The sequence below is a fragment of the Mustela erminea genome, chromosome 4, assembly GCF_009829155.1.
Source record: "Mustela erminea isolate mMusErm1 chromosome 4, mMusErm1.Pri, whole genome shotgun sequence".
NCBI classification, from domain to species: Eukaryota; Metazoa; Chordata; class Mammalia; order Carnivora; family Mustelidae; genus Mustela; species Mustela erminea.
Window position 1 is genome coordinate 140883764 of NC_045617.1, and position 14779 is coordinate 140898542.

The following is a 14779-nucleotide window of genomic DNA, read 5'->3' on the forward strand; positions in this document are numbered from 1 at the left end:
CACTCTTACTATCTTTACTCTTATCTTCCAGCTCCACCAAAGCTAGAACATCCAGCTTCTATGCCCTAGCTCTTTCGCTTTGTTGATTGTTTTTTACTCTATCCTTTGAGGGAGGATCTAGTTTGTTTTAATTCTAAAACTATGAGATTAAAAAACAAAAACAAAAAACAACTGAGAGAGTCAAATAAACACTTCTGGATAGGGCAAAAGAACTTAACTGGTATTTCAGCCTATAAAACCCCACTCCCAACCATGCCCCCCTGCAATGGGCACTGCTGTCAGTCCATGACACCCAGCTCACCCCATTCATTTATTTATTTTTTTTAAAAGATTTTATTTATTTGACAGAGATCATAAGTAGGCACAGAGCTGAAACAGAGAGGAAGAAGCAGGCTCCCCGCCGAGCAGAGAGCCCGATGCAGGACTCAATCCCAGGACCTTGGGATCATGACCTGAGCTAAAGGCAGAGGCCCAGCCCACTGAGCCACCCAGGTGCCCTGAGCTCACCCCATTTAAAATCACTCAATGTCTTCCTACTACATTCAGATTAAATTCCAATTCCTTAGTGTAAATTCAAGAATTTTTATAGTTTAAAGCTATTTTTTAACTGCATGACAAATTACCTACAGATTTCAAAGACCATCATGTTTTTTTCTCTAATTCCTACACCCTCGCATTTGCTGTCATCTCTTGAGTAAAATGCCCTTGCTTAAAAATTCTTGACCTGAGTATCTTTAGCCCAGATGATTCCCCACTTCCTAAACAGCAAACACTTGCAAGGAAAACCACCACTACCGCAACAAAAGGCTAGGATTTAATTTTCTGATGACTCATTTCTTTCCCTCAATTACACCCATTCCTTGAAATTATGAATCACTATCAGCATAGGCAGGCATAACCCTTAACACATAAAAATGTTTGTGAACTGAACACTAAACCTAGAGATAGAATCTACTGCCAATTATACTTCACCTCAATAACAATGCAGACAACTCTTCAATTTCTTAATACTTCATTTATACTAAACTATCACCTTATTTTAATTAAACAAAGACAATGAATGTATGTGCTGACATAAAAATCCCTGTAACATTTCCATTTAGTGAGCTAAGTATTTCTGAAAATAGAGACTAAAAATATTGTCAAGGTTTGGTATTAGCTCCTGTTTGCTTTTTACAGCTAACTTCATTCAAATTAAACCATTTATAAGAATTGCTAAAGATGAAGCGCCTGGGTGGCTCAGTGGTTAAGGCCTCTGCCTTCAGCTCAGGTCATGATCCCAGGGTCCAGGGATCGAGCCTCACATCGGGCTCTCTGCTCAGCAGGGAGCCTGCCTCCTCCTCTCTCTCTGTCTGCCTCTCTGCCTACTTGTGATCTGTCAAATAAATAAAAATCTAAAAAAAAAAAAAAAATTGCTAAAGATTAAAGAATTTAAAATACTAATGTAATGTAATGCAACTATTTTTACATAAAAACTTAGAAATTCTTACTTACCTGAACTACTACTTGTAATTGATTCTGAAATACTACTAGAGCCAGAAAGTTCTGTTGTTTTTGCAACAGGCACACTGAATATAAATCCAATCTGTAAAGAAGAAAACATATCCTTTAAAAGTCTATTTAGTTTTAAATGAGTATCAAGTAGCTTCTTCTTATCCCAAGTCAAAACAACAACAACAACAACAACAACAACAACACTGATCATGTATTCCAGGTTTTCATATTTTACAATCTCTAAAAATTGAGATGCTTCTTAGGATGAATGGTATGTTCTATCAAACAGCATTTTTCATTTCTTAGACATTTTTTTTTTTCCTTCAAAGCAGTACATAAAATAATTATGTGCTCCTAAAGCTCATTTCTGGATTTCTAAATACCATTTTCTAATAAAAAGCAGGAGACTTTATGAACAATGGAACAGGTCTCAGGCATGCGACAGGCAAATTTACACAATGATCTGGAACATCCAGCTGTGACAGAAAATGAGAGCATAGTGAAAAAGAGAAGTGTAAAAATGATATGCATGCCAAAGATGTATGGGGCAACTCAAACATTAAACTTATTATCTCCCCAAAATATTTAACTACAAAGAAACAAACAAATACATACTCTTGAGACATAAAAACCCAAAACTTCTCCAGATTAAAGGCAATTCAAGAAACAGGTTTACCAAATGCAATCGCAATTTAGTTGATTAGGTCCTGATCTTAATTGGATGTAGGCCCAAGAGAAACAAAATAGTAATTAAAGGACAGTATAGGGCAATGGGGGAAAATCTGAATATGGCCTACGTTGTTGTCATTCTATCATCTTAACTGTAATGGATATGATAACTGTACTACAGGTATGCAGAGGAATGTCCTTTTTCTTAGGGGACATATGGAAGAGCTGTAAGGGTGTCAAGAGGTTCGTATCTTAACCTTCAAATGGTCATGAGAAAACATATATGCTTATGTGTATATATAGGTAGTGGAAAATAAATAGGTGTTCATTCAAGTTCTCTGTGCACTGATTTTTTTTTTTTAAGTTTAAAGAAAAACGGTGTTATTTCTTACCCCAATGGCATCTCGGTTTTGATAAAAAATAAATATGAAACATTCCTTGCTTGCTACTTACAGATGATGGAGGTAGTAGATCTGCCTCAGTAGATTTAACAATTGGAGATGAAAATCGAAACAAGGGGCTGCCAGTGCTGTTTGGAGAGGTCATTTGTACCTGGTTTTCCAAATTATTAAAATACAAAAAGCTTTTTATTTTTTAGAGAAATTGACAACAAAATAACTGTAAATTAATTATTTTAAAGAACCCAAACACAACTTCCTTTTAGATTTAAAAATCACTTGTTAAGGGGTGCCTGGCTGGCTCAGTCAGTAGAGCAAGCAAGTCTTGATCTTGGGGTTCTGAGTTCTAGCCCTATGTTGGCCATAGAGATTACTTTAAAATAAAATCTTCTAAAAAAATGAATAAAAATAAAAATCAATTGTTGGGGCGCCTGGGGGCTCAGTGGGTTAAGCTGCTGCCTTCGGCTCAGGTCATGATCTCAGGGTCCTGGGATCGAGTCCCACATCGGGCTCTCTGCTTAGCAGGGAGCCTGCTTCCCTCTCTCTCTCTCTCTCTGCCTGCCTCTCCATCTACTTGCGATTTCTGTCAAATAAATAAATAAAATCTTAAAAAAAAAAAAATCAATTGTTAAAATTTCTGAAAAATAAACTGTAACTGCTAGAAAATCTGGCATCTCCTTGGGAAAGGAATATACTCTATCTCAGAAATGAGTACCTGCCTAAGGAAAAAAAAAAAACATCTATAAGAATACTTTCAGAAAAAAAAGCCAAGGCAAAAGCATGAAACATTTCAGGAGCAATTAATCCTACCAGAGAAATAAAAACAATAACCTCATTCTTACCCCCAAAAATAGCATCTTAATTGAAAACAGTGTTTGGAAACAAACTTAAAATCATCAGTCTCTAAGGCATGAAATCAGAATTTAAAAACACTCCATTATAATGTATCCTTTTATAACATACATTTAAAAAAGCAAAGCATCGTTTCCATTTTTCTCTTCTTAGTCTGAGTTATTAATTTCCAGAGTGGGAACTTAACATTGCTTTTAACAGAATATTAAATTTTTTTAAAGAACAAAAATCACCTCTACTTGTATAATGGTTCTGTACCTTGTTTGTTAATGATTGTGAAGGACTAATGGGTGATGGAGAGGACGTTGTGATCACAGAGGAACTAAAATTGAAGGTAGGCAGTGAAGAACTGGTGATGGGTAAAGAGATTTTCGGCAATACTGGTACTTCCATTTCCTAAAACACAACAGATTTCATAATGATAGATTTCAACTTTCATGTCACTGTTCTATCCCTACTTATTTTCAGGAAGAACTGCTATAGTTACAGGTAAACTGGGAATGGGGTGAAGGTAGAACCATATATGGTTACCAGTGTGGGCTCCTGAATCAAAAGAATTGAAAAGATCTGAATCCCAGCTGTGCTACCAGATATGGTGGCTTTGTAAACCTAACTGCCCTCAGTACCAATTTCCTGATGGCTCAAACTGAGAAAAAAAGCAAAACAAAAACCACACACATACACAAAAAACCACATAGTTGTAGTATTAATTTAAAACATAAAGTTATATATGGGCTCAGCAGAGAGAATAAACATTTAATAAACATCAGTACTGGTGAGTTTGGTGAAATGCCTTGGGTTTTTTACTCCAATATAATAAAGACCACCCCAAATCTCAAACAACCCAGGTTACGGGCAAACAAAGAGAGCTCTGCTTTTGCTAATGGTGGAATAGTTTGTTATCTGACCAATGACCTGACATTTTAAATGACCTGACAATTTTAAAATCTGAACAGAATAAAAAGAAACAACCATGTGGAAACACTGGAGGGCAACCAGAAGCAGCAGGAACTATAGAGATAAAAAAAACACTTGGAAGAAGAGGGGGGCACTGAGTGAGTTTCCTGCACTGTGAATTGGTGCCACTGCATAGTTGAAATTCTGAGAGAAAAGCAAATCTGTTCATGGAGGAATTAGAGGATGGAGTAAGTGACCATAGATAGAGAAAATGAGGGAGAAATGCAGCAATGAGGAGCAGATAAATCTGCATGTAAACTGTCCAAATTTCTAGCAGACGTGTAAGTTGCTCGCATGTAAGGCACACACCAAGCAGCCAACTGAGACTGAAGAGTTCCAGCTGCCACCCACCACAACTGGGAGAGAGTGTGACTTGAAGAAAGTTCCTGCTGGCTAAAACGATCTGAATATTTCAAATGGATGTCTTTTACAGTAATATCAATCACACCTCTGTAAAGTCAAGCCCTCCTCTCCCCAAAGGAATAATAAACATGCTTTCAGATAAAAGAAAACTAAGATAATCTATTGCCATAAAACCTGTTCTACAAGTTCTCCAGGGTGAAGGGATAGGATACCAAATAGATCTCAAGTTTCTGGAAGAAATGAACGGTATGTGAGCAAACACAAAAAAACTTGTATTCCTCTTAATTTCTTGAAAATACATACAACCAAAGAAAGTGAAAATTAGATGCTGTGAGTTTATAGCCTATCTAATTTTAATACAGATGACAAGTATAATCTAAAATACCAAAGAAGAGGGGAGGCAAATCAAACTATGTAAAGTTGCAATATTCCTAAATATGAAAGGAAGTGGTACAGTATGAACACAAAGCAGAATGTGAAAGTTAAGGACATAATATAATCTCAAAAGGAACCACTAAGTAACATGAAGAAGTAAAGATCAAAGTAATTAAAATATAATTCTAACAAATAGTCAACTAACCAAAAGGACAGCTTTCAAAAGGAACAAAAGACAAATGGGAAAACCAGAGAAAAATGGGAGACATAATCCAACCATATAACTAATGACATTATAAATATTCCAAGGTGCCTGGGTGGCTCAGTGGGTTGGGGCCTCTGCCTTCGGCTCGGGTCTTGATCCCGGGTTCCTGGGATCGAGCCCCGCATCGGGCTCTCTGCTCAGCAGGGAGCCTGCCCCCCCCCGCCCCCTCTCTCTCTGCCTCCTTGTGATCTCTGTCTGTTAAAAAAAAAAAAAAGGCAAAAAAAATACATAAAAGGCAAGATACCCGTATATCATTTTCAAGAAACTCACTTAAAAAGATATAGGTTAAAAGCAAATGGATGGAAAAAGATAACAACCTACAATTCATAAGCTTAAGAAGTCTTATTCTACTAACAGAGTGGCTGGCTATAGTAATACCAGATATAGGAGATTTTCTAGACAAAGAATACTTGCACAGTCTTTTCTTTCTTTTTTTTTTTAAAGAACATTTAGTAATATTAAGAGGAAACTGTGGAACCACAACACGTAAGGCACACACTTTAACGAGGGCTTCAAAACATGTAAAGTAAAAATGGACATAACAGGAAAAGACAAGTTCACCAAATGGAAGTGGACAATTTTAACTCCTATCTCTCAACAACTTGATAGACTAAAACAACACACCCCACACGCTGAAAAAACCTTCAGCAAAGACAAAGAAGATCTAAGAAATACCATCAGTCATCGGACACCTTATAAAACACTGTACCCGAAAACCTAAAATACAGGCTTCAAGGTTCATCAAGCAGACCATATGCTGGGCTACAAAACAAGTGTCAATACATTTGAAAACATTAATATCACAGCTAAACCCAGTTCTAAACCCACAGATCATATAAGAAATCAAAAAGGAAATCAGAAAGATGCATAAAAACACTACTATAAGTCCTTTAGAAGAAAACATAGAATTACTTTGCGGCCTGGAGATAGACAAAGGTTTCTTAGGACAGAAAGAACAGTAAAAATAACGCGGCACGTGGCTGGCTCAGCGGGAGAACATGGAACTCTTATTCTCAGGGTTGTGAGTTTGAGCCCCACATTGGAGGCAGAGATAACTTAAAAATAAAATCTTTAAAAAATGATTTTTTTAAAAAAGGATAAATTCAGAACACCTGCTAATCAAAAGATACTGTTAAAAAAATGAATATGCAAGCCAGACTGAGAGAAAATATAAGACATGTATCTGACAAAGTATTTGGATCCAAATTTATAAAGAACCCCCACAACTCAGTAAGAAAACCCAATTTTTAAAAGGGCAAAAGACCTGAAGACACCTAAGAAAGTATTGGTAATAAGCACACAGCCCATAAGCACATAAACTAGAATACAACATTATTGCATCAGGGAAATGCAAATTAAAATTACAACTAAACAGCACCATATACAAAGCAAAATGGATAATATTAAAAAGATGACAACTTAATAAGGATGACAAGTGAAAGAAATGTTCACACATTGTTGGGGAGAGTGTAAAATATTATTCATCTTGGAAAATAGTTTGGCAGTTTCAAGTTAAACACATATTGGGGGGAGCTGGCTGGCTCAGCTGAAAAAGGATGCAACTCTTGATCTTGGGGTTCTGAGTTCAAGCTCCACGTTGGGCTTGGGGATTACTTAAACAAATAAATAAACCTTTTTATAAAAAAGTGGGGCGCCTGGGTGGCTCAGTCGGTTAAAGCCTCTGTCTTCGGCTCAGGTCATGATCTCAGGGTCCTAGGATCGAGCCCCGCATCGGGCTCTCTGCTCAGAGCAGGGAGCCTGCTTCCTCCTCTCTCTCTCTGCCTGCCTCTCTGTCTATTTGTGATCTCTGTCTGTCAAATAAATAAATAAAATATTAAAAAAAAAAAAAAAAAAAAACCTTTTTATAAAAAAGTGAAACACGTATCATACAACCTAGCACCTCCACTTTTAGGTTATTTACCCCAAGAAAAATACACACATGTCTAAAAAACCCTGTAAGAATGTTCACAGCAGCTTTATTCATAACAGCCAGGCACAAAAGCACACACACACTGGACAACTGTATTGATACGAAGTTCCAGAACAAGCAACACCAACACAGGACAGAAAAAATGAGAGGAGTGATTGCCTCTGGAGTAGGAGATGAGTACTGACTGGGAAGGAGCACGAGTGAAGTGTGACACTTTGAAAAGGGTTAGTTACACAGGCATAACCATTTGTAAAATTCATTAAATGGTATACCTAAGAATTTACCATTTTACTACATAGAAATTTTTGCTAAATTACAAAACAACAGATATTTGACTGTAGTCTGTGCTGAAGTATTTGGGGTATATATCAAAATTGGGAGAGGGGAGCAGAAGCAAACAACGACACATTTGGCTCTTTCCATAGGGAAGTTTCATCTGATCTTCCTTTTAGACCCATACAACACCTGGGCACATCAACTGAATAACCTGTGTCTTACTTATGCCAACTCATTAAGTCACAGACTTGGCTATACTGGTTCTTTATATCACCGACCTAGAACAAATTCTAAATTTGATTCCTATTCACCAAAATTTTGACTCAGTTGATCAGAAGTGGGGCCCCCAAGTCTACAAGACAGTTAAAAATTATAATTAGATGCTTCCAGGTACTTCAAGTTGAACACAACAATCACCAAATATGTGACTTACTATGTATTACCTTTGAAGTATCTTTACACGGGTTATCTCCCATAAGGAAGTTTCTACTGGGAGATGTATGGTCTAAGCTCATATAGCATTAAATGGCACACATCCCATAGACAGAAACTCAATCTACTTATTTTTCTTATCCCCATTTTACAGATAAGCTGATGTACAAAAGAATTAATCTGACCAACATCATTCACAGTCAGTCAGTAGCAGGCCTGTACCTGACATGACGATATTAAGCAATTAAATCTCCGCTCAGCAGTATTACATACTCATTGCTCTGTATCAATAAGCTTTTTCATTATAAAAATCAAACCGGTATCACAGTAGAGGCAAAATGCCAAAATGTTCAGTGACTAACACACAACCCTTACACATTTTGAGATCTAACAAGAAATGAGAGCAAAACCATACTTCTACTATCTCATAATGCAAAATGGGTTATTTACAATATAAAGTTCTGTTTAACCTGGTTGTTGAAGTGAATCAAAATGTACCAGCACTCTCTGTTACATACCAACAGTACCTAAAATTAGCATAGTTTGTTTACACTCCACTAAAAATAAAATTTCTTTCATTTGACCTATCCCAAAAGCCCATTAAAATAGCCATAAAAAATGAGTGTTCCATCCTTAATCAAAAGTTCCTATTAACTCTGAATTAAGAACAACTAGTGATCTAAACATATTCGTTATCTGAAACAAAACCAGCACTGAAAACAAAGTAAAAAGCATCCACCCCAAACCCCTTCTACCTAGATTAAAAAAACACAGGGTGGGCAGAAATTTGGGGCAGCCACCCATTGGTACCTCTTTCCTCAGAAACATGGAGACTCTAACTCCAGTGTAAAACAGAACCAGAACTAGGGACAGGAGTTGGGTGAGGCATCCTGGGATGCAAAGTTGGCAGTTGGCAGTTGGCCGGAATGGAGAGGGGGCAGAGAAGGGAGGAAGTGATAAAGGTCTGCAGGGTTAGACTTTCATAAAGCTCCTCACAGTATACCAAGTAACAAGAGTAAAAGTAAATCAATAAATTTTCATCCCCCTCCCAACATCTTGATATAGCAAAGTCACATAAACACGCACCTGTAAGACAGCCAAAACCGAACTACAGATAGCAACCTGAACTTCAGCTAAAGATCGTGGGAATATATTCTTAAAAAGTTGAAACTGAACAGAAATAAGCAAAATTCACAAAATCTGTTATCTGGCAAACACCAAACCAAGATGTTTTCCTCATCAAGGGATAAACTTTAGAAAGCTAGAAACACAAATTCTACTGAGAAATACAAAAGCTCATGTAAAGAACAGGATATATAATGAGCTATATTATCCTCGGATACTAATTTCCTTATGTACATAAAGCAAGACAACCCATTTCTTAAAGGTAAGTTTACATAAAGAGCTTCAATTAAAAGAAAATCGGTTAAGAAAGCTACAAATTTTGTTATACTGTGTCATTAATGGCCTTCAATACTTTTGCTCTCAAAATAAGAGAATACATTAATACATTCCTTCCCTTCACAACACTCCAGCAGGAGAGCAACACGTAGAACCCCTAGACCAGTCCAGGAGCCGAGCCCCCAGCATAATGCCATATACTGTGAGACAGCCCAGGGGGCAGAAAGTCCAAGTGACCAAAGCAGTCACGGTTCTGGTACCTTCAGAGAGGCACAACTACCAAACTGCCCACTGGGAAAAGGGATGATGAAGGAAATGAAAACAAAATAGACTGCCTACTCTAAATAACCTTGGAAAACACACCAAGAGACAAGAAGGAAAGCAATACTGACTTGTACAGTTTCAACCAAAACATGACTTTAGAGTCAACAGAAACTGTTATAGAAGATCTCCTGTTTAAAAATTCCTTAAAAACTCATGAGTCAATGAAGAAGTTACAAATGAAATTTTAATTAGAAACAAACAAAAAATAAAGCATTATGTATCAAAACTTAAATGATCCAGTTAGGCTGAAATTCACTTGTAAAAAGATTGAAAGAAGGCCTGCATTCAACTCCAAGTAGTTAGAAAATATAGCCTGTAGAAAGATTAATTTACCCAATCTTCAACTAGTCCTTATCTTTTTCTAACTTTCATTTGCAGTATACAGAAATCTTTCCCAAAAAATCTTCCCAATAAATAATAAATAAATAAATAAATGATCCAATAAAAAGTGAATAAAGAGAAACCCCAAATGACCAAGAGACTCACAAGAGGGTTCCCTCCCTTGTAAACAGGAAATGCAAGATGAAAGTCCAATGGCATAACACTTCAAACCCATCACCTTGGCAAAGACTTTGGGGAAAAAAAAAAAAGTACCCATAAGATAGAAGAAAAAGCATATCCACCAACTGTCATGTGCAAGGAAGTATTTAAACTACCTTCAGGAGCAACAGGGCAACATCTAACACATGTGAAGATGTGTACCATCCCCTAGAACCCAACGAGGCCAATCTAGAAAAAGCCTAGAGAATACACTACACGTGCCGAAGCAGAAGTGCATACACATTCATCTCAGCACATATCAGGAATCAACCCACAGGCACCCTGCGGAACAGGGTGGGGTAAATTTTCAGATTGGATAAATCTGTAACAATGAAATTACACAACTTGAATTACCTTTCACAACACTGATAAGCTTCACAAATAATATGAAGAAAATGACAAGAGAGCAGAGCACAGTTAATCCATTTATGAAACAGGCAAAACCTACCTAATGATACAATAATATTCCCAAGGTCAAATAATTTCAATTGTAATTCTCTTATATGGCTTTTTAGCGGCATCCATGGGGTTTAAGGTCCTAGGTTAGGTTTTCTGTGTCGTCACAGTAAAGGGGGTACTGAACACACATATGTGCATGCACACTCACACTGGCAAGGGACTGCTCCAATGGCAGAGTAGTCGTTCTTGTGCTGGGTCTCCCCCTAGCCCCACCCCTTAGGGTCTCCCCACACCACCACACCAGAGTTTCCCATATACTTCAAGAATATGAAGGACAGAACCTTACCTCCTCCTCCGGAGGCTTAGATGCAACAAAGCGCGTTCTCTCTCGTCTCATCTTGCCGCCTCCACTACCTACTCCAGAAGATAAACCATTGGCTGCAGACATACTGAAATTTGGATAAGAAAAGCCACTAGGCAAAGAAAAAGAAAATTAAAACAAATGATATATTACTCTGGTTCATAACTTATTAACTAATTGAATACCTAAAAATTAGAACTGCTAACAAGAAAAGAAATATACAGCTGAATGTGATTTTAGAAGGTGACAGATTTCTGTGCATGAAGTTTGTTTTTTAACCTTCTTAAATGTCAAAAAAGAAAAACACATAAAAACAGGCCTTACAAATGAAATATAAAGAAGCTTTAGCTAAAAGACGACATTACCTTTCTCGCTGTTCTCTAGTTTGTCCTGGCGTCACAGGTTTTTCATACCCGGTCTAGAACAAAATGAGCACACCAAATTTATATGCCTGCTTCTTCATTTTAATTTTATGAATACTTCCCTTTTGTCCGTCCATTTTAATATTTGCAATCAGGAATTTGATGGGTTTTTAGTTAGTGAATCCTAAAACTTGTGACCTATACTCTGCTTTCTGAATGGTAACTGAATTACAACAGGATTACACACATAAAAGGTCACTGCCCTTTCACCAAAAAGGTAGTAAGTGTACAAAGTTAATATACTTAGAAATCACAGAAATACTTTTGCTTCCCATCTCTCATGATGGCCTATTAAAGGTATAAGCAAGTTTATAAGGATATTCTCTATGAAATGATTCTCTACAATTTAAGTTCCTCCATTGAAAGGATATCATGGCTCTTTGGAGAAACAGCAAAATACAAGGCAGGGACCTGAAACTTATAAGATGAATTTGAATTTTTTCTTCAACATTTTTTATTTGAGAGCAAGAGAGAGAGAGAGAGGAGGGGGAGGGGTAGAGGGAAAGAACCTCAGGCAGACCCCCTGCTGATTGCAGAGCCCCACTATTGGCTCAATCCCACGAGGCCGAGGATCACGACTTGAGCCGAAACCAAGAGTTGGACACTTAATTGACGGAACCACTCAGATACCTGGAGCCTTGATTCTTTGATTCTTTTATATCAAAAGCAACTAAGTGTTCAAAAACTTAAGGGAAATACAAAAAGGACATAGGAGCCAGTTCAAAGGCCAAATGGCACAATATGAACATCATAATAATACCAATAAAGAACTATAATCTATAGAATGTGAGAAATAAGGCTGACTTAAACACATACACAGATAGGCACACAAATGAGAAAAAAGAAAAACTTCTTCTCCAGGAGGATGTCAACTAATAAATGTAGAAAGAATGGGGGAGTTAGAAAACCACCCTTTGGCAATCTATAAACAATAGATTTAGGCAAAAATCACCAATAATATTAACTACTAAAAGGATATTTATCCTTTCAAAGTTATCTACCCACAATATACCTATTAATTACAAAAGATTAAAAAAAAAGTAACTCTACACTGGAGAAATCCTACTACCACCACCTTAATAACACTACTGCTAGTACTGAGATCAACTGGTAGCATGTGCTTTTTGAGAGGACAGGCTGAGAAGAGCTCAGCATCTGATCTTTGATATTATTACCAAAGTACATAACTGGGGGACCTCTGGGCGGCTCAGCTTGTTAAGCACCTGACTCTTGGTTTCAGCTCATGTCATGCTCTCAGGGTCATTGAGATCAATCCCCACGTCAAGCTCCGCACTCCGTGTGTAGTCTGCTTGAGATTCTCTCCCTCTCCCTCGGCCCCTCCCCATGCTTGCACACCCTCTAAAATAAAAAATAAAATAAAAAGGATGTAACTGGAATCTAATTATGAGGAAACATTACACATTCTGCAGGACATTCTACACAGTAACTTATTTGTACTTTAGAAATACCAATGTTACAAAATACAAAAAACAAACTAAAAACCCTAAGGAACTATTTTAGACTAAAGGAGATGAAGAGATATGAAAACTAAATGCAGGGGTACCTCGGGGGCTCAGTGGGTTATGCATCTGCCTTTATCTCAGGTCATGATCCCAGAGTCCTGGGATCAAGCCCCACGACAGGCTCCCTGCTCATCTCCGAGTCTGCTTGTCCCTCTCCCTCTGCCCTGCTCCCCATCTCTCACTCTCTCTGTCTCTCAAATTTAAAAAAAAAAAAAAAAAAGTTTATTTTCTAAGAAATGAAAGACGGAAGGAGAGAAAAAGAAAAAAGAAAGGAAGAAAGAAAACTAAATGCATACATAATCTTGAATTTTTTTCCTCTGGGACACTAGCAACATCTAAATAAAATCTGTACATTAGATAATAGTATCGTAAAATATTAAGTTCCTGGTTTTGATAATTATTCTATATTTATTACATTAAGGGAATTTCCTATCTATAAGAAATACACAGTAAAGGAAGAACAAATATAGTAAACCGTGAAGCCTTATAATTGTTCTTACAGAGTCTGTAAGTTCAAAATTATATTCAAAACATTTTTAAAATTTTAATACAGCAAATATGACAAAGTGTTAATGACTGGTGAATGCAGGAGTAATCGGTAAACACTGTACTATTCTCTCAACTTCAGTTTGAAAATTTTTAATGAATTAGGTTATGAAGACCAAATGAAACTAAAGTAAAGGCATAAACATAAGATACTATATAAATACAATAAATATAAAAAATACACTCTAGCTAAACAGCCCAAGAAAACAAACCCAAACACAGGACATTTTAGGTAACTGTCCTGGTCTCTTCAAAAACCAATTTTGCCTAGCAATTCCACTCTTAGGTATGAACCACAGAAAAATGACAACATAGGACTACAGAATACCTGCAGACAAACATTCACAGCAGTATTATTCATTACAATCAAAAAATAAAAAGAACCCAAGGTCCCTCAACTGAAGTAAGGATAAACAAAATCTAGTCTATCCAAACAAGGAAGTATTATTCAGCCACATAAAAAGGAATAAAGTTCTGATGACATGGATGAACCTTTGAAACATTATGCTGAGTGCAATCCGTCAGTCACAAAGGACCACATATTTTAAAACTCCACTTATACGAAATGTCCGGAAGAAGCAAATCCAGAGAGACACATCAGTGGTTGCTTGGGGCTGGCGAGGAGGGGGTGGGGAGTGACTACAAACAGGTGTAGATTTGGAGAGGGGAGGGGGAACAGGGAGGACAAGGGTCTAAAATCGACTGTGCTGATGACTGAACAACTCTGAATATGCTAAAAACCACTGCACCACAGTACTCTTCGAACAGGTGAAGGGTACAGTATGTGAATCGCATCTAAATAAAGCAGTTACTTTAAAACAAAAACAATGTGGTGAGGGTCAAGGCCTGAGATCTAGAAAGACAAAACCAGAGCAATGTGTGAAATCTGCTTAGCTTCTGATTCAAAAAACTACAAACAACACTGGAGTGTGGTCTACATATTATATAATATTAGGAAGGAACAGACATCAATTTCTTCAGATATGATAAATACAGAAAAAAGTACTTGGGAAATACACATCAAAGTACTTTTAGAGATGAACAGATATATGACATTTTATTTTCAAACAGTTCAACAATAATCCAAACAAAACACACAGATAAAGCAATTCTGAGCAAAATTATTTAATCTAAATCGTAAGTACATAAAATGGTGTTACTAGTAAATACTAACTTCGGATTTGATCAAGGTGCTAGCCATCTGAAAGGCATACCAATTTGTAATCACTAACACACAGACTTTATGCATTAT

General features: G+C 37.0%; 1 protein-coding gene across 5 annotated transcripts in view; it reads right to left on the minus strand.

Annotated features, from left to right (window-relative positions):
• Nucleotides 1-14779, minus strand: part of NUP153 (nucleoporin 153) — an 85467-nt gene that overhangs the window by 23851 nt on the left and 46837 nt on the right. For all 5 annotated transcript variants that reach the window (XM_032341189.1, XM_032341187.1, XM_032341190.1 and 2 more), the window contains 5 exons: nt 11402-11454; nt 11022-11148; nt 3672-3809; nt 2617-2715; nt 1495-1585 (listed from right to left, as the gene is read on the minus strand). In XM_032341189.1, coding sequence (XP_032197080.1) covers nt 1495-1585; nt 2617-2715; nt 3672-3809; nt 11022-11148; nt 11402-11454 — 508 coding nt within the window. The remainder of the gene's footprint in view (nt 1-1494; nt 1586-2616; nt 2716-3671; nt 3810-11021; nt 11149-11401; nt 11455-14779) is intronic.